This window comes from Lissotriton vulgaris, chromosome 12, assembly GCF_964263255.1.
Source record: "Lissotriton vulgaris chromosome 12, aLisVul1.2, whole genome shotgun sequence".
Taxonomy (NCBI): domain Eukaryota; kingdom Metazoa; phylum Chordata; class Amphibia; order Caudata; family Salamandridae; genus Lissotriton; species Lissotriton vulgaris.
This window is the reverse complement of record NC_141700.1, coordinates 316,693,667-316,714,931: the sequence shown is the minus strand read 5'-3', so window position 1 is coordinate 316,714,931 and position 21,265 is coordinate 316,693,667. Positions and strand designations below refer to the sequence as shown.

General features: G+C 44.3%; 1 protein-coding gene across 1 annotated transcript in view; it reads left to right on the top strand.

Moving 5' to 3' along the window:
- LOC147674021 (uncharacterized) overlaps positions 1-21,265 on the top strand; it is a 416,608-nt gene that overhangs the window by 103,951 nt on the left and 291,392 nt on the right. The window contains exon 2 of the mRNA XM_086945099.1: positions 8,839-9,015. Coding sequence (XP_086801225.1) covers positions 8,839-9,015 — 177 coding nt within the window. The remainder of the gene's footprint in view (positions 1-8,838; positions 9,016-21,265) is intronic.

Genomic DNA, 21,265 nt, shown 5'->3' with positions numbered 1-21,265 from the left:
GGATAAAAAGTAGGTTTACTGAAGTTGATTGAAAAGAAAGGAACAGATGATGGCACATGTGCACTGTGAGGCCAGGCTATATACATGAAGGTGTCCTTGTGTAATATAACTGGTTCACATGTCAAGCGCTCCGATACCTCCGGGTCGAGTTGGCACTATATAAAATTGCACAAAAAAAAAAGAAAATAGGGTTTGTGGAGGGGGCAGGGAGTTATTCCACCTAAGATAAACCAGGGAAAATTTAGGAGTGATGTGAGTTTGTTGGGTAGGTAATTAATTGAATCCACTGGAGTATAATTGTATTTCGAGTATGGTAAAACTTTGGCAAGAGAATGCTAAATTATACCACCATAGGTACTGGACCTGTTGGAATGGCGAACATGCCAAAAAGAGGTTACATCTTCAAAATGCAGGCAACTTAGCAGTTGTGACAAAAAATCTAGATAAATTGTTAACTAGCACACATAACTGTTTAAAGGCCAATGCTACCTGAAATCGTTACATGGAACGTTGCAGTCCTAGTTTTGCAGACGAGGGCTGGACTGGCCTTAGCGGGCACCGGGCAATCCCCTGATGCGCCGCAAAGGTGGGGGCCGGTTTTGGGACACTGGGGGCCATTTTTGTAAATCAGCCTTGTACCAAAATCGGCCACAAACCGGCCCCTGCAAAGAGCTCGGCGGCACCTCCAACCCTCCCGAGTAGGGAGGGGGGGCGGCCGAGCACTTTGCCGGGCTGGTTGTGGCTATCAGTCCGGCCCTGTTGCAGACATTTAAATGTGTACCTGATAAATGTCTGATGTGCCTGCTTCAGAGAAGAAAAACATCCAAGCCTTGCAACTTTGTAAAAGAGGGTGGTGCACACTTGCAGCTGGGGTTGTGATGTCTGCAGAGCAGACAACATGCTGCCTGGATGTTCGGATGCTCAACAGGTAGCACGTCAAACACATAGGTGCTCCTGCCCTCATGTGCAGCCCCTGAGCCCTGATTAAGGGCCCTGGCAGAGGGTGCAGCTGCAGAGCACAGACCTGGCCCACATCCTCCATCCATGCAGTGGGGAATGAAGAAGTACTTCAGGCAGAAGTCCCTCAACAAGGTGATTTTGTATGACTTCCTCAGCTCTCTGGAATATACCGCAAGCTGACTGCCAAGGATGCTTCATGCCTCTTCCGAACAGGTGAACATCAGCGGGCAGGGACATGAAGCGCTGAGAAGTGGGTGCATCCATGCACGCTGCATGCTGCAAGAGCCTGTGTGCTTAATAACATGTTGTTAGAGAAAGGTACCTGTTGTGATGCTAGTTTTAAATTACATCGCCCCACTGTAGAAGAAAACACAATTCTATTTTTCTCAAATCTTTTTCAATTATGGCCTTCTTTATTTTTTTGAATAAAAGGTATAATACTCTTGAGTCCTGCGGTTCCGGGGAGAGGGCAAAGTTTAAATATTCGAGACAAAAGCAAAGGTACACCACACATAAATTTCAAAGCCAGAAGAATAATTATATGGTCCAAATCCAAAACCAATGTTCTTCAAGATTTTCTGTTTATTCCATTTTCAATCATTTAAAAGCAAAGACAAAAAATATATGTAGCTTTTCACAACAATACAGGTGACACGTTTCATCCTAGTACAGGAATTCTTCAGGGCTGTTAAGTTTAAACAAATAAATACACATATCAATATACAAAAACTCACAACAAATATAACACATTCCATTCCATACATAGATAAAACAAGGGTAATCTATCTAACCCATGACTACATATTATTACATTTAAACGATACAGACAACAGTAAACAACCAATGAGACAGATCAACATTTTTTTATCAATTGCAACTATAATGTTCCAAACCTAACATCAATATTTAGACAAACATTTTTGGCTTGAGCATTGCTTTTTAGAAAAGTTTGATTTGCACCACCTTCAAATTGTATGCCATCTATATTGACAAGGTCACTATTACAAGTTCATATAATCAGAAAAAAGAAAAAGAGATGAGTTACCCATAGATACTGGAAGGTAAACAGAGCAACAGAAAGAGAGAAAGGGGGGAGGTTGAGAAATTGTTATATTTGGACAATGTCAAGATGTAAAGTATTTCTCAAACCTCATCACCAAACCAAAACATGTCGGCCACAAATGGTATAAAATGGAGGACAATGGTTCCTACGGAGCCAGCATTGTGACGGTGGGTGCGATTCAGAGTGCACACAGGCCCCAGTAAGGACAGAGGGGATAATATTAGTGGAGGGAAAGCAGGTTAGTGTGATGATGTCTAATTATTTCCATGTATGTACCTTTAATATACTGGAACTTCCTCCCCTTGTATTCTGACCTCGTGTGAGATTCTGGAATACATGGAAGTTCCAGTGGTCAGATGAAGATTTCTCCTGTGGCTGAGGTTTTAATAAAAGCCTTCTTCTTCACCAATCCTGCATTATGGTCGTGTCTGTGCAGTTCTCAAACGATTGGAAGATACAGGAATGACACTTAAAAAAAACAAATGTAAGTTTGGTGTAAAAGAGGTAAATTACTTGGGGCATAGAATAACTGGTCAAGGAATTTTACCCAAAAAAGAGTTGGTGGACACCATTAACAAGGTAAAGGAGCCTGAGAACAAGGAGGAATTAGTTTCCTTTCTTGGTATGGTAGAGTTTTACGGAAAATTCATTTATAATTTTGCAGATAAAACTCAGTCTTTGAGAAGGTTAACATCAAGAAATGTTGTGTTTGAATGGACAGATGAATGTAAAAAAGAATTTGATGGCATTAAGTGTGAGTTGAATAAGGCACCCTCTCTTCAGGCATTTGTACCAGGCTTACTTACGATTTTATTTACTGATGCGAGTGAAAAAGGACTTGGTGCTGTCCTGGTACAGAGAAGAAATGGAAAGGATTACTTAATTTGTTGTTCTTCAAGGTGTTTAAGAGGTTCAGAATTGAATTATTCTGTTATAGAAAAAGAGTCCCTTGCAATCTATTGGGCTTTGCGGAAATTGGAGAATTTAATATGGGGAACGAAGGTTGTTATCTTTTCAGATCATAAACCCTTGAAAGAGATTTTTGATAAAAAAGGTTTGGATGCGATTTCGTCGAGAATTAGGAAATGGATTGTTTCCTTACAAGAGTTTGACTTCTCTGTTGACTATATTCCGGGGGTGTCAAACAAATCAGCTGATTGTCTGTCGAGAATGGTAGGTAAGGAAAATTTTGGTGAGGATGATGATTGTGGTGCATGTGATGATTCTATAAGTGTATGTGAGATTACAGAGGGAGCAATTGAAGAGAAAGAATGGAGAGATGAGTTGGAAAAGGATGAAGAGATTAAAAGGGTGATGCTTTCTCTAAGTAATATTTCACGGTTAGAGAAACCTTGGATGTTGGTTTCTGATGAGCTTTCAACTAATTCTGGATTTTTAACTCGTGGTACAAAAATGGTGCCACCTTTGGGAATTAGAAAGAAATTATTATCTCATACACATTCTGGACATCTTGGAATTGTTAAAACAAAAGAGATTTTACAAATGCAGTTTTGGTGGCCTGGGATGGATTTAGAGATTGAGAGGATGGTGAGAGATTGTCCAGAGTGCTGTGCTAGTGACAAGATATTAAAGACGAAGCAGATGCCCATGGTAAAGAGATTACTACCAAAACATCCTTGGGACGAATTGGCTATAGATATAGTTGGTCCTCTGTCAGGTGTAAGTGATACACCTTATCTTTTAGTGTTGATGGATTTGTATTCTAGGTGGATTGAGGTGTGTGCTGTGAGGGAGATTACTTCGGAGGAAGTAATAAAGTTTCTAGATACACTTTTTAAGAAAGAGAGTATTCCAAATAGTCTCCTTTCAGATAATGGTCCACAATTTTGTTCAAGGGTTTTTGAGGAGTACATGAAGAAGTCTGGTGTGCTACACAAGAAATGTTTGTTGTATCATCCCGAAACAAATGGTGCAGTTGAGAGAGTCAATAAAACCTTGAGAGGCAATACAGTTAGCTAGATCATCTGGTTTGAATTGGAAGTCTATTCTTCAAGAAAGAATAAGTGCTTACCGCTTTGCTCCACATTCAACAATTGGAAGATCCCCATTTGAATTGTTTAAAGGGAGGGCTCCCAACACATGTTTGAGTCCTGGGTGGATGAACCTCAACAAGGGTTTGGTTGATAATGGGATTGGTGAGTGGCGTTGGAAGGAAGAAAGAAAACTAGATGAAAGGAAGGAGTATTACGATAAAAGAAAATGTGTGAATGTCCAGAAGATACTAGTGGGTGATCTTGTTCGGATAAAAGCTCCAGTTGGTTGCAGATCCTGGTCGAAGTATACTCATGTGAGAGCTGTGGTGAAAGTCTTTAGGAATGCCATCAAAACAGAGGATGGAAGAATATGGAATAGGAGTAGAGTGGTTGTGGCTAGGTCAAGATTTCCTGCACAAGATTTGTCGTGTGGAAGAGAAGGATTACATCTTCCAACTTTCAATTTTGTCAATGGTTCGAATTCATTTTCTTCCTCCCTTAGGAGTCAAAGAATACGTAGACCTCCTGTTTATTTGAGAGATTATTCACTATAAGTTCTTCCTTTGTTTTCTGTTTATTTGAGGAATTATATTTGCTAAAATCTGTTATTTTATGATTTTCCTTAGGAGGGAGATGTGTGATGATGTCTAATTATTTCCATGTATGTACCTTTAATATACTGGAACTTCCTCCCCTTGTATTCTGATCTTGTGTGAGATTCTGGAATACATGGAAGTTCCAGTGGTCAGTTGAAGATTTCTCCTGTGGCTGAGGTTTTAATAAAAGCCTTCTTCTTCACCAATCCTGTTCCTGAATTCTTATTTATAATTGAATATACTACAGTTAGGTGCCGGAAATCAGAGTGCTCCACTGTCAATTTTGCTTAATTACATAACGTTTAAATATATAAATATTGATTTTAGTTTGTTCCTGATGTTCTGTTTTTGTGCAATTTTGTATTTCTTGATGAACGTGCATACATTTGAAAGTTGATGGGAAAAGTTGTACTTATTTGAAAACAAATCTTCGAGCTTGATAGTGGGCCTTAAGAGGGAAGTAATAAAAAAATCATTTTTTTCTATCTGGATTGTGAAAAAACTAGCATATTCTATGAAGAGAAGAGATCAATACCCCTTTCCACCACTTTCACGATTAAAAATTACCGCAAGGTTGCAGAGAATGCCGTGAGGGAGCAGGTCCTACCACAGTGACAAGCGACATCGGTGCGCCTCAGCCTTAAATGGAAGTGACGTATCGTCAAATCCAGTGAGTTAGGAGGCAGTAAACTAGAGCAACAGTGGAGAAAACAATTGGAAAAAAGTAGCTGTTATTGATTACCGCAGGTTTTGTAGACAGTGCATACACGCTGTAGCTCGACCTAAAAACTGGGAACACAATTTGACCCAAAACAACTCTCTGGTGTGACTTTTTATTGCTTTTGTTTGATCATTTTTTAATTTAATTTATATTGATATAAGTAGTGAATGCTTGGGGGCGCCTGCATTTACGGAAGTTCCTTTTACAATTGCTTTTTGTTGACACAGTAGTTCCTCTCTTTTCCAAGTTTTATTAGCTACAATAGATTCTTCCTACCACTGTTTCTTCTGATCGATTAATGCATATGTTGCACTTGTTGTGCCTCATATGTCTCTAACTCTTCTGTTTTATGAATGCAAACCTTAAATTGTTTATTAGTCCGAATTTGTGTATTGTTTTTCCTGGTTGACTCTCTTCCATTGCCCCCTCTTGCTGCAAAGTCCTAAGTGAATGATGATCTCCTTTTAGATTGTGAAACTAATTTTTCAGATCTAATATTAATGATAAAATAATTGTTGGAGGGTTTGCTAATTTTTTCGAAAGATGGGAGCAAAAACAGCTAGTCTCCGTGCCCTGGGCAGATCGTAAGACATACGTAATTAAATGATTCAAAGTATCTAATTTCTTATCAATTTCTTTTTGCTATCTGGCAAATTTTTCAGGATTATAATTTGCATACTGTGTTTGTCTGTGTGCTGCATGACCACTTGTCCAATAGAAGAAATGGCTTGTTCCACAGATCTCTTCCAAGTAATTGCCTCCACATGAGGCTTGGACAGTCGATGCACTTTATAAAGAGGGTCATCTTCGGGAATTATTTTGTTTGGCCTAGTTTCAAATGTCTCAGCACATATACATATACATTTGGAGATTTGGATATTGAATCTGTCAAAGAAATAGCTAAAACACCTGTATGATCCTTTGGACCTGCATGCCTTCAGTCACTTTTTCCCCCAATTGCATGCTGTAATCCTTGACCACGGCTGTCATATCGGTTTTGACTATTTGGACTATGGAAGATAGTGGAACGTCTGGGGCTCTTGTATCATGTTCCTCAATCCCATTTGAATGACTATAACTACTTTGAGGTGCATATGCCTTAACCTCCTAAACAAATTCCAGATTGGTGGTGTGCTGAACCATAGTATGTTTAGGCAAGGGGAGAACACTGCCAACATCACCAGTAAGCACAGTATCTTCTGTGTTGAAAAATGATTGTTTCCCATTGGCCACATGGTCTAACACTAACTGAAAGTGCATTTAACTAATTTTGGTGGTAGTGGCGTTAGCAAGCCTACATTATGTGTTGTCCTCACTAAAATCAAAGTCCTATCAAGGAAACAGGTGGCTGGTCAACTCCCATGGGAATCTCCTCCTCTATCTTACATTTTTATGTTTTTGATGCCCACTTCCTGGCCAATTGTCATTTTGCATCGATCAAGGTACCTGAGAAATCTGGAGAATACTCTCAGCAAATTGAGGCTGAAGGTTAATCAAAGTCTCTTGCTCAGGGACAGCAATGTAGACCTCACCAAGATCCAGGTGCAACTGGCACTTTTTGGGACATGTTTTCCTTTTCCTCCCCAAGCTTCTTTAAGTGATTTTATTATTTGACAGAATTGAACTGCAAAAGTGTATCCATGCATAGTAGCTGCTTCCTAAATATGTCAGAGCAAAAACGGACAGTAACGTTTCAGTGGTCTGTACAAAGGTCTGGACGCTGCAAGTTGCAAATTGTGTGTCACAGGCAAAAACAAATCTTGAAGTGATCTTTTAAAATGGGGGAGTGAGGCAATAAATTAAGTAAGCGGGGAGCATGCACGTGCCCTAATAGTCACATCCTAGTCTCCGTGGGACCTCCACTGCCACCTCTGAGGGATTAGGTTTGACTCATTGTGACATTCACTAAGCACCACCTTACCCCACCTCCTCAGGTGCCCTTCTGCTGTGATGCCTCAGATGCACCCCGATCCTCCAAGTCCAAGTAAAGGTCCTACCACACTCGGAAATACTCTGACATGACAATACCACTGAACAAGGCAGGCAGGGTATGGCAAAGACGACCCACTTCTGTGTCTGTTCTGGTGGTATGCTTGCTGGTGTACACACCCTCCTCAAGAGGCCTGACCACACACCACCAACTGAAAACCAGCTGCTGACTGACCAGCTGGGACAGACATGGCCCTGCACCGACAGTGGTGGCAGCAGAGGTCAGGCAAATAAAAGAAGGGGCGTAGACCAGAGGGGAAAGCTATTTTATAATATTTAATTCAGTTTACCATTATTTCTTATGAAGTTTATTATAAGTCTATGTCCCCATTATTTCTATGGGTGGATGTTAGGGTGTCAGTGGTTGGCCATGTGTGGTATTGGGCTTTCTACGGTTTTCTTTTTGGCAGTAGTAACTTACAGTCCTATATGTGTTTGTACCGTCTTTTTCAATGGATGGAGAAATTCAAGTCTACACTTTCTAGTAATTTTTACATTCAGACTTTGTGAATAGCCAAAGTACCTAAGTTACTCAAAAGTGTTATAGTAAATTACACATGTATATTAGGCACAAGAGTAAGTTAACTTTGTTATCTTTGTAAATAGCCCTACTAGAATACCTGCGCTTTACCCAAGGATCACAAAGCAGTGATGTGCTCTGCCTTGCATTATTGTAGATTTATCTAGCCATGCAGAGCCACACAAGGTGGCCACGAGCAGCTTGATCTGTAAACAGGTAACAAGCTGAAAGGGCATGGGGAGGACGTTCTTTCAGTGTACATGAGGATTTGTGATTCTGCATGACTATGAGTATACATATACAGAATTCACTATCTGTGTGACATAGAATTTTCACTGAACATGTTTACTAATAGAGGATGGAAGGGCTTTGGAGACATTGCCAAATTCTGGTCATTCTGCTATGCAGGGTGGCATGAGGGCCGATTCTGCATTTGTAGTGTTTGGAAATACACATTTCCAAAGTAGGTTTTTTATTTTGAAAATGTAAAATGTAAGTACATGATATGCCAGAATTGTTTTCTTTGCACAAGGCCTGCCTGTGAGCTGGTGGTTGTGCAGAAACTTGACCTGCCATGAAGGTGTTTCCCATGCTAAAGCTGGAAAACATCTACCATTGGACACATCTAAATAGGTCAGGGTACCCAAAAGGCAGTAGTCAAGAAATCCATCACTTTTAGGTTGATAGTACATTACCTACCAATATATGCACAATCATGGATTTGGAACAGGAGTCAGCTGTTCAAATGAATCTGGGAGAGTGTGCTTTTACAGCCTTTTGGCGACAGTGGTTAAAATAAATGCTTACATTGCAATGCATTACTTCAACAGGCCTGATACTGTAAATTAAGGAAAGATGTTCAGTGCTTGCAAACCCTGTCTCTCGTCCCTGCACTGAGATATTATTGCCTGTTTCTTACTTGTTGTAGAAAATAAGGAAAGTACATGTTGTTTATAGGACAAATTACTCCTAACTAAATCCACTTATTGTCGTAGTTTACAGATGAATATTTAAGGAAAATTCAAGCTGCTGATTGGCCCAAAGTTATAGTTGTGGCAGATGGATCCTGCGGAGAGTCAAGTTCGCTCCTAGGAATCACATCAGATTACCTCGTGGAATCATGCAATGCTTATGGGGCAAATGCAGCGCTGGAGAGACCTGATCAACGACAGGTAACACAAGGCAAAGGACAAACTCCACTCACGCATCTTGTGCCTAAACTATAAATACTGAGCACTTTAGTTTAATTGAGATTGTGGCTGCTTCTACTTATGGGGATTTCCTAACTGCGCTTGAGTCACAGAGCACATTGAGAACTGGCCTAATACTCAGGCAATAGTGATTAGATTCTTGATGACAGTGAGCAATGTGTACCGAGGAATAATTTCCTGTCATTTATTATCATGTGCTTGTTGAAGATGGAAGAGAAACAGTGCTTTAGTGAAGCTGAAGTGGCAGGCTAATACAACACGTTTTACTTAGCATACCAATAGTACATACATGAGCTTTGGTTCAGAGAATTTTTTAGATGTTCATTTCACCCCAACCAACACATGCACACTTTCATATATTTTGTATAACGCAGTCCTCTGTAAACAGACCTTACAACATACATCCACTCCTCCTACAAACATATTTGGCCTTCAACTGGACATCAACAGCACTCTATCCCCTACAGAAACTATTGTTCCAATCTGCTCATACTCATAAAGCATACAGTAGACAGATCTCTCCTCCCTTAATGACCAACACTGCTTCAAAGCTATATAGTTGGCACAGCGGTGCCAAATGAACAGTTAATTCAGCACTACGCCAATATAACCTCAACATACCATCACATGAACAACATTGCACTTTAAGACATCGGCATGGATTATGTTTCCTTTTTATAACACCATCCCTGGAACCTGTGTTTTTTTTAGTGAACGTCCAAGGTTTTTAAATGCTAATTTCTTACTATAATGTCCCTGAAACCTATCTTTTTTTCAGTAAAATTCTAGGTTTTTTTAAATGCTAATTTCAAACTATAACGTCCTTGAAATCTATGGTTTTTCAGTGAATTTGTAAGGTGTAATAAATGCTAATTTCTAACTATAACGTCCCTGAAACCTATGGTTTGTTCAGTGAGTTTCTAAGGTTTTTTAAATACTAATTTCTAACTATAACATAGTAGTTGCGTTTGCAGAGTGGTGCAGAAAGGGACCTTTTCCTCCGACCAGCACTCAGGAATTCCACTGCGTAGGGCTTACAGGAGGTACCTTGAGGGCTACTTGACCGCCAAAGTCACTCAAGAGTAAGGAGAACTTACCCCCAACCAGTACTCTGCCAGGAGGCGCATTTGCATAGTGGTGGAGAAGGTGAGAGTGGCCTCCGAAGACCTCTTAGCAATCCCACTGTGTGAGAACTACTGGAGTTAACAGAAGGGGTAGTTGGCCATCAAGGTTCACCTTGGGGGCCAACTACCCCTCCTATTACCTCCAGTAAGTCTCACACAGCAGGATTGCTAAGTTCTTATAGTAGGCCACGTCCCCTTTACCCCACCACTCTGCAAATGCACTTCCTGGCGCACTTTGGGATGGAGGTTAAAGTCCCCTTCGCTGCTGGGGGTCCTTAGGGGCCAACTAGCCTACCTGATACCTCCAGTATGCTGACAGTGGACACAGGCCACGCCTCTTTCTCCACCACTCTGCAAACGCACTCCTGGTGCATTCTGCGTTTGAGGATTAAGTCCCCTTGAATCCTGAGTGTCCCTGGGGACAAATAGCCCACCAGGTACCTCCAGTGTGCCACACACAGCTGGCTGCTGAGAGTGGTTCAAGGCCACACCCCCTTTTTACACCACTCTGCAAACGCGCCTGCTGATGCACTGCTGCCCAGTGGATGAAGTCCACTCTAGTCCTGAGGACCTCAGAACACAAGAGGACCTCTTCACCCCACCAGAAAGGCGCCAAGAGGCGCATTTGCAGAGTGGTGTGAAAAGGGGTGTAGCCTCAGACCACCTCTCAGCAGTCCCACAATGGGGGCTTACTGGAGGTACCTGGTGGGCTAGTTGGCCCCTATGGACCCTCAGGATTCAAGGGGACTTAATCCCCCAACTTAGAACGCGACAGGAGGCGTGTTTGCAGAGTGGTGCAAGGATTGGTGTGTTCTCCAGTAAGATGCCAGCTTTTCTTTTTTGTTAGAAGGGGACGTTGTGGCCCCCTTCTCCTAATATTTTGTGGGTCCTGGGGACCCCACCTCCGAGGACCTGATCCATTTAAAAAAATGTTTTAAAACAGGACGAGGTCTGGGCGGCCCCCCTCCTGAGGCTACTTTTGGCCCCGGGGACCCCATCGCCCCGGGCCTGACCTCGTATTTTTGTTGAAATGTTTTCTTTTAATTACGGAGGGGGGCTGCATGGTCCCCCTTCTCAGGGCCACTACTGGCCTGGAGACGCCATCCCCGGGGACGGCCCTCACCTTGGGGACTGTGGGGGGAAACCCAATGCCCTTACCGTCACTGCCAGCTCCTCGCCTCCTGCGGGAGCCAGCGTTGCTTTTGGACAAGGGGAGCTGCTGACAAGCAGCTCCCCTTGTCCAAAGGCAAGAGCATGTCTCTTTCACAAAGCAAAGCAGTGTTTGCAATGACAGGGCGGGACCCGTGCTCCCCCATGTCATTGTAAACTGTGATGTCCCGGGGGTAGGCACCCTGGGACTTTGCTGGAGCTGGCCCTTGGTGGTGGCGGTCCCCAGGGCCATTGAAAGCTCCAGGAGGGAGGCTGCGTTGCCCCTCCATCTTATTTTCAGCCCTGGGGAGGTGGTGGTCCCCAGGACCAGGGGGATTACAGCGGACCCTCACATTTAAATATTTAGTTCCCTAGGGAGTTGGTGGTCCCTGGGACAGGTTGGGGGGACTCGAGCCCCCCAACACTATCATTTTAAAACAAGCCCCAGGTAGGTGCCGATCCCCAGGGCTGCAGTGTCGGGAAAGAAGCTCCAATGTAATGTTGTATTTAAAAATGAAGCCCAGGGGAGTGGCGGTCCCTGGGGCTGTGGGGGGCCACGTGCCCCTGCACATTATTAATAAAGCCCCAGAGAAGTGGCATCCCCCGGGGCTGTGGGGGCCCATGTGGCCCCCCCATATATTATGCACATTGCCCCCGGGACCTGGCCCACTGAAACGAAGTGCAAATCCAATTTATTTATTTTTAAAAATCCTATTTTGGCCCTGGGGATTCCTCTGGGACCCCCTGACCAGGCCTAGGGAGTTAGGGTGTTTCTACCCTGCCCTCTTTTATATTTTTTCACCTTTTTTCATGTGACTCGGTTCAACCGAGTCACAAGGTGGCTGCCAACACTTCCTGGTTTGAAGTGTTGGCAGCCAATCAGACTCAAGCTCATGCTCGGGATGGTTCAAGGATCCACCGCTGTCACCGGACATCCATATGTTTTATTTTATGAGTTTCTCAGGAACTACTTAGCCGATTTTCACCAGTTGAAGCAAAGAGTGCACTCTGGGCCAAAAGCTACTTCTCTGCCAAATTTTGTGTAATTTTGTTCAACAGTTCAGACTGTAGCCTCAACATAGGTTTCCTATGGAAATGAACATGGAGAAAATGGATTTTGGGACCCCCCCTTTTTTTCTCTGCCCTTTCTTGACGAATCACCCCGAAACTTACAAGACAGGAGCTGACCAGAGCACCCTATTAGTTTTGAAAAGATTCATCACATGCTGCGAGATATTGGCAAATTAAAAAAACGTTTTTTGTATGGAAACTAGGTCCTAACTGTAATTTATATGGGTGCGTGCGTGCGTCTGTGTATATATATATATATATATATAGTATTATATTGTCACTCTTTAGTTTAGTTCAATTGTTATGTACTGCATTGCAATTGTTACACAATAATCCGTTTTGGTCCTTGGATACCAAATTGAAGGAGCTACATTTTTAAGCTGTAGTAACTTTTTCATGTCTACCATGAGATCACGACCATTTAATGGCATATCTGGAGCCGCTTGGGCAACTTTACAAAGGCCGTGCCAGCTGAAACTTGTTTCCTCATCAATAAATCACTCGTAACGGAATGGGTGTGCTCCTTCAAATCCTTTGGAATGTGGATTTCTTGGATTACTGTGGCTTCCTGCCCCCACCGCTGGCACTGACACGCTGAAGCAGACGTACAACATTTTTGCCAGATACTTGGAACTCTTATTTAATACGCGCCGTGCCACCCGCTCCAGCGTGAAATTTTCCACAATAAAGACTTCGGAGGATTAATTGGACTGTGTGGTGAGTGTGCTTTTGCTGGACTGGGGAGGGTGGCATGGTCACATGGGTAGGAGGATTTTGTGGGCTCGGGTATCTTCTCCAGTCGCTGCATTGCTCTCCCATGCTCTCATCTCCGCACAAACTCTACAGTTTCAGAAAACTTTCCTGGAACTGTGTCACACGGCGGTAGAAATCTTACTGCTGCGTCGCTTTCCAAACACAAGTGTTTTATTTATTTTTGGACTATGAATGCATGGGAAACTGAATAACAGGCAGGTGCTCTCTCCGGTTTTGACAAAAACACTGATATAAACCAGCTGCCAGCTAACATTGGAATCACATCTGGTACTCTTGATCCAACATTGTAACAGAATCTGAATACATTGGAGAAATTGGCAAAAGTAAACTCAACAAATGGTGGAAAGTGACATCATTACCAATTATGTTGAAGTTGGTCACGTGCCAAGGGGTCTACGTATTTCCATCACACCCACTTATGAGAATTCCAACCCTGAACTGCTAGAGGAATGGGCATTATACATGGCCAAAACTTGCAAAGGAATGCTGAAAATTTGATCAAGTATTCCAAAATGGAACTAGAAAAAAACAGGCAAGAATTAGCAACACTACGCTTGGAATTGGATAAACACAAGGATGAGAAATTAGTGATTGATTTCTTAAAATCCTTGGTGGGCTGTCTCAAGATCTATGAAGATGCTATAAAAGAAAAAAAATATCGCAAATTCTTTCTGGACAAAAAAGATTATGCTGACGGCCGAATTCTAACATATGCCAAACGCTTTAACTGGGCTCAACGTGATCGACAATTCATCAACAAAAATGAGACATAGGGGCCCATTAGGATGGCGGCCTGGTGGGGGCAATCCGCCCGCCATCCTAACCAGAATGACCCCCCACCATATTAGCATGGCTGGGGGGTCCGTGGCGGACAGAAAGGCCGTCCGCAGATTTTTCACTCCGGTCGGCTTGCGACTGGGTTGGAAAAGGTTTAATATGGTGGCGGTGTCTATCAGACACCGCCAGCCATATTAGTATGGGCTGCAACAGATGCCTTTCCCTGCCGCCACAGTAAGGCAGGCGGTCTTCACTTCGGGGGTTCCCAGCATTTGCATACACAAAGCGACATGCATTTTTAGCATTGTGGCGGGCGGTGCTGAGAGCACCGCACGCCACAATGTTAAAAATGCATGTTGCGCCCACCACTGTGGTGGGCGCATCCTAATACCCCCCATGGGACCCCCGCCCTTATGGCGGGCGGTCCCAAGTACTGTGAGGATGGCGGGCGGGCAAAGACTGCACACCATCCTAATGGCCCCCAAAGTTTCCAGTTCTGATTTAAGGTCTGACGCAGAAAGATTAACTCCAACAGTCCCTTTAGGAGTTGTCAGGTCCCAATGTCCTCAGGATGGTACGATGCCAAAAAGGGTTCCACCTCTCGATAACCTCTGGGTCTGACAATAACAGACTCACAGTGGGGATCAAGCGAGGGATAACAGGAACTGCAGGGCAGGAACGGGAGGGCGGAGAAGCTGAAATGAGAACAAGATGCAAACAATCACAACCTGTCTTGTAACCTATATAACTATCTTCTAGAACTTCTCTAATCTGTACAGTCATATGACTGAACTTTAGTTACCTGGAGGGTAGGATAGTGTTGGCTTTGCCTGGCCATCAGAATGTAGAAAACAACAGCTCAATCCTAGAAATACAAGACAATGCGTATTAAACAATTGCACGTTGCTACCGTAATCTCTCCCTAGGGTAAATTGGACATACCAGTGTTGCTAAAAGTAGGGGCTTCAACAGAGGGCAGAATGGAATACAGCCAGCCAGGCGAAGCTCATTATACCCCTGTTGTGAAAATATAAGTAAACAGCAGATAACAGGCTTTTGCTTCCTTAGAACATCAAAAGAAAAGACTTCTGGGTTACGTCACCCAAAGCCTTACAGTAGTTATACCCGGCTGATTAGGTCCTGAACCAGCGAGCATACAGTTATATGAAATTGTCCCACAAAGAAATGCAGTCTTCAATCACCCCCAACAGATACACTATCTCTGCCGATGGTGATCTCCAATAATAACACTAGCAGAACCACTGCCCGTGTTAACACAATCAATAGTCAAAGCGTAAGGCTGCAGCCAGTAACCTCCTAGTACCAAAGAGTACAACCAGGAGCCTTACAAAGGTACTGCAACTTCTGAAATCAAGAACAACGGGTCTCCGATCACGAAGCCACTGGAAAGGCTCCGCTAACCGCCAAGAGGAAACTTCCCCTGAGCGGAACCCGCTACAACAGAACACCAGCAAGAAACACGATGGAATTAAGCCGTGGGAACAGAAAAGGATACGCAGCCACAATCCTGGACGAGGTATCCTACCGTAACAGCAATCCGGACTCAGAATAAACGGCGAGGCGATGCAGGATTCACTCCGTCTTGAGACTTCCTGGAATTACGTCATAGCCAGACGCGTCGCTCTCTCCCGGGAATCATGGGAAGTGTAGTCTTTTCCGGAAACATGGCTCTGGGCAGTGTTCATGGTGTCCCACCTCCGTGGGTCGTAACAGTACATCCCTCCCCAGAAGAACAGTGACAGAGACATGGTTTTTGGGGGAAACGTTTGTGGAACAGCCGAACATACTTGGGAGCATGAACCCCTGATGCAGGCTCCCATGAATTCTCTTCATTTCCGTACCCCTTCCAAGCCACTAGATACCACAATCTGGTGCGATAGATTTTGGAATCCACAATACCTCTCACTTCATGCTCTTCCTCACCATTGACCTCAACAGGAGAAGGCCTGATCTTTTTACCCACGCTCGCAGGTTTGACTAGTGATACATGAAATGCTGGATGTATGCGCAAGGATGAAGGCAAAGCCAATTTCACCACCACAGGATTCACCAGTTTAAGAACCTTGTAAGGACCTATGTATTTAGGATTGAATACACTGTACCTCCTGAACCTTATGTTCTTTGTGGATAACCATACATAGTCACCTTTTTTGTACACTGGACCGATCTGCCTGTGCTTGTCTACATAGGTTTTGTATTTTGCCTTGGCTTGTGCTAGGTGCCCCTTAACCTTCAGCCAGATCTCCTGGAGATTCTGCACCCTTTCCTGAACCTCAGGGACAGGGGACGCGGAAGCTGGGTGATGGAACGGAGTGAAATTAGGATGAAAGCCATATGTGCAGTAGAAAGGGGCATGTTTTGTGGACCCATGAACAGCGCTGTTATAAGCTATTTCAGCCAACCATAACCGTCCCACCCAATCCTCATTAGTGACATCCACATAGCATCTCAAATATTGCTTCAAAGTTTGATTTGCCCTTTCTGTCTGCCCATCTGTTTGAGGATGGAAACTTGTTGATGTACTGGATGTGATACCTAAAGCCTTACACCACGTTTTCCAGAATTTGGCTGTAAACTGACTGCCCCTGTCTGATACAATTACTCTGGGCAACCCATGTAACCTCACTATGTTTTGGAGAATCAGATGCGCCAACACACTAGCAGACGGTACTTTCTTGCAAGCAATGAAATGCGCCATTTTGGTCAGATAATCCACTACCACTAGGATGGTGGTACACCCCTGATCTACTGGCATGCCTACCACAAAGTCCATAGAGATGCATTCCCATGGAACATCAGGCGTGGAGAGTGGCTGTAGTAAACCTGACTGTTTTGTATGCAACGTTTTCATCTGGCTGCAAACCGGACACTCCGCCACCCAATTCGTCACATCTTTTTTGATGTTTGGCCACCAGAATTGTCTTTGTATCCGCTCAAGCGTCTTGCTGTTGCCGTTATGTCCTGCACAAGGCGCATTGTGACACCACTGAAACACTTGCTTCCGTAGGGCCTGGATAGGTAATAGCAACTGTTTCTTTCGCATGGGGAGACCCTGCACTATTGTCCACTCTTTATGTGCTTGTAACCATTTCTTCCATTCATCTCTCTGTACATTGCTCATAACACTGCGTAGAAACATCTGGGTACAGGTGACCCCTATAACCTTCTCCGGGTTGATGATGGCTTCTTCCTTTCTGTCTGCAGAGTCCATTTTAGTATATTGTCGCGATAATGCATCTGCCTTTCGATTATCCTTTCCCGGCCTGTAGGTCAGGATGAAATCGTATTCTGCGAAATGCATCATCCATCGCATCTGTCTAGGCGTCAAGTGGCGTGCTGCAGCCATGTACTGTAAGTTGCGATGATCCGTATAAACAGTTACCGCATGTCTCGCACCCATGAGATGATGCCTCCATTCCAAAAAGGCTGTTCTTATCGCCAGCAGTTCCTTCTCGGCTATTACATAGTTTCGTTCAGCCTGATTTAGCGTACGAGATAAATATGCCACTGGATGCAACTGGCCCGTGTCAGAATGACGTTGCGATAACACCGCTCCCACAGCTACATCCGAAGCATCTGCTTCCACTATAAAAGGCTTGCTAGGGTCTGCATGCATCAGTACCGGTGCCGACACAAAGGCTTTCTTCAGCTCATCGAAACTTCTTTGGGCTTCCTCTGTCCAGACAAATGCCACTTTCTTCTTTAACAGTCTCGTCATGGGGCAGGCCATAGCAGAGAAGTTCTCGATGAACCTGCGATAGAAATTCGCAAACCCAATGAAGCACTGGATGTCTCTTACGGTTTTGGGTGTAGGCCACTCTTTGACTGCCAATATCTTCCTTTCGGACATCTCCTGGCCCTGTGGTGTGAGCATGACCCCTAAGAATTCCACTGAGGTAGCGTTGAACTCACACTTACTGAGCTTACAGTATAGTCGATGTTCCAATAAAGTGCTTAATACCGCCTTCACATGCCCCGTATGTTGTTTGGTGGTGGAGGTGTAAATCAAGATGTCGTCTATATAAACTATGACGAAGCGATCCAAGTACTCCTTCAGAACGTCATCCAAAAAGAATTGAAAGGCTGCTGGAGCGTTACACAGCCCAAAGGGCATCACTAAATATTCGTATAGTCCAAAACGTGTCTTTATGGCTGTCTTCCACTCATCCCCGGTCCTCATTCGGACTAAGTGATAAGCTCCCTTTAGGTCTAGCCGTGTGAATATCACTGCATCCTTCACCTGCTCCAATAATACAGTAATTAAGGGAAGTGGATATTTGTTCTTCACCGTAATGGCGTTCAATGCTCTGTAGTCTGCACAGGCTCGAAGATCACCGTTGGCCTTCGGGATGAAAAATAACGGAGAGGCGGCCGGGGACTTAGATTCCCTGATGAATCCGAGCTCCAATAGCTTATCCAAATATGACCTGAGATGCTGAGTCTCTGGTTCCGTCAGAGCATACACCCGTCCTGCTGGTATTTTAGCCCCAGGAACCAAATCTATTTGGCAATCATACGGTCTGTGGGGTGGTAGAGTTTCCGCTTTTGTTTCACTAAAGACCTCTGCCAAATCTTGATATACAGCCGGGAGTTCCACATCCTGTTCAACTGCCGTGGCTATATGATGGATGCTAGCCAAACCTATAGCTGGCCTCAGATTTATCGGATAGCAATTCCGCTGACAGAACTCCGAAGAGAAATGAAGAACCTGATTTTCCCAATCTATTGCGGGATTGTGTTTTCTCAGCCATGGGAGTCCAAGAATCACCCCATACTGCGGTGCGTGTATAATGTTGAAGAACAACTTCTCCTGATGTTCTACACCCATGGTCATACAGAGATCCTTGGTTTGTAACCTAATAGGTCCGGAATTCAACTTCCGACCATCAACTGCAAACACTGCTTCAGGGGTTTCTTTCTCTTGCAGTTCCAAACCTAGACTACTGGCGGTGGCCTGGTCCATAAAACAACCCGTCGCCCCTGAATCTAACATTGCTTTGATCCATATCCTTTTCTCCAGTATGTCCACTCCTATATCCACATAGAAATGTATAGCTTCTTTTGTGCTGTGTCTATTCAAAGAAGGGATATATAACTTACTTGAAGGGCACCCTTCACTCCTCTTCAAGCCTTCTCGTTTCCCGACTCCTGTTCAGAAGACAAAACAGACACTTTCCGATTGTCATACCGGTTTTTTGTCTTTGTTGGGCATTCTCGTATGAAGTGCCCCTTCCTGCCACAATATAAACACAATCCCCTCTTTCTTCGATATTCCCTTTCCTCCGCCGTCAGAGGGGATCTAACGGCTCCTATTTCCATGGGCTCGGGTTTTGCAGTGGACGTTGCTTCTGCCGTTCTGGAGTACTCATAACTAGACCTGGTCTTGTCCTTTCGCCTAGTGTCTCCCCGTCTATCACTGAGGCGATGGTCCAACCTCATCACCAAGCTAATCATATCCTCGCAAGTACTGGGTTGAGGGTCGATTGGGGCCAAGGCGTCTTTCATCTCGCCAGTCAATCCATTGTAAAAGATGGCTAAGCGCTTACTTTCAGGCCAGTCCGTTTCAGTAATTAACCTTCGAAAATCATTAAGGTAGGTTATCAGATCTCTATTTCCTTGTCTTAACCCCAGTAGTTCCCTATCAGCAGACAAGGTGGCCGACCTGCGATTAAATGTTTTCTCGAAATCTGATTTAAAGGCTTCCCAATCCCTTAACAAAGGATCGTCTCTCTTAACTAGTGGTACCGCCCATTGAGCCGCATGCCCACCCAAATAAGATATGAGAAAGGCCACCCTTGCATGGTTAGTGTTAAATACCTTAGGTTTGCATGAAAAGTGTAACAGGACTTGGGTGAGAAAAACCTGCACCTTATCACTATCCCCATGGAATCGTTCTGGAGCGGCCAATGGTATCGGGGCGGGGACTTCCACTACCACAGAAGAAGTAGGCTGGGTGCCTGCATTGAAAGGGTTTCTATTCATCCTATCAACCTGTGCTTGCAATGTTGCAGTTTCCGCCCTGGAAGCCTGCAACTCAGTCTGCACTAGGGCCAATGCGGCCATTATGTCTTCGAGGGTGGACATGATATCGTACCACCGGGAGGACTAGATTCTTGGGCCGTTTATTCTGTCAGGTCCCAATGTCCTCAGGATGGTACGATGCCAAAAAGGGTTCCACCTCTCGATAACCTCTGGGTCTGACAATAACAGACTCACAGTGGGGATCAAGCGAGGGATAACAGGAACTGCAGGGCAGGAACGGGAGGGCAGAGAAGCTGAAATGAGAACAAGATGCAAACAATCACAACCTGTCTTGTAACCTATATAACTATCTTCTAGAACTTCTCTAATCTGTACCGTCATATGACTGAACTTTAGTTACCTGGAGGGTAGGATAGTGTTGGCTTTGCCTGGCCATCAGAATGTAGAAAACAACAGCTCAATCCTAGAAATACAAGACAATGCGTATTAAACAATTGCACGTTGCTACCGTAATCTCTCCCTAGGGTAAATTGGACATACCAGTGTTGCTAAAAGTAGGGGCTTCAACAGAGGGCAGAATGGAATACAGCCAGCCAGGCGAAGCTCATTATACCCCTGTTGTGAAAATATAAGTAAACAGCAGATAACAGGCTTTTGCTTCCTTAGAACATCAAAAGAAAAGACTTCTGGGTTACGTCACCCAAAGCCTTACAGTAGTTATACCCGGCTGATTAGGTCCTGAACCAGCGAGCATACAGTTATATGAAATTGTCCCACAAAGAAATGCAGCCTTCAATCACCCCCAACAGATACACTATCTCTGCCGATGGTGATCTCCAATAATAACACTAGCAGAACCACTGCCCGTGTTAACACAATCAATAGTCAAAGCGTAAGGCTGCAGCCAGTAACCTCCTAGTACCAAAGACCAGGAGCCTTACAAAGGTACTGCAACTTCTGAAATCAAGAACAACGGGTCTCCGATCACGAAGCCACTGGAAAGGCTCCGCTAACCGCCAAGAGGAAACTTCCCCTGAGCGGAACCCGCTACAACAGAACACCAGCAAGAAACACGATGGAATTAAGCCGTGGGAACAGAAAAGGATACGCAGCCACAATCCTGGACGAGGTATCCTACCGTAACAGCAATCCGGACTCAGAATAAACGGCGAGGCGATGCAGGATTCACTCCGTCTTGAGACTTCCTGGAATTACGTCATAGCCAGACGCGTCGCTCTCTCCCGGGAATCATGGGAAGTGTAGTCTTTTCCGGAAACATGGCTCTGGGCAGTGTTCATGGTGTCCCACCTCCG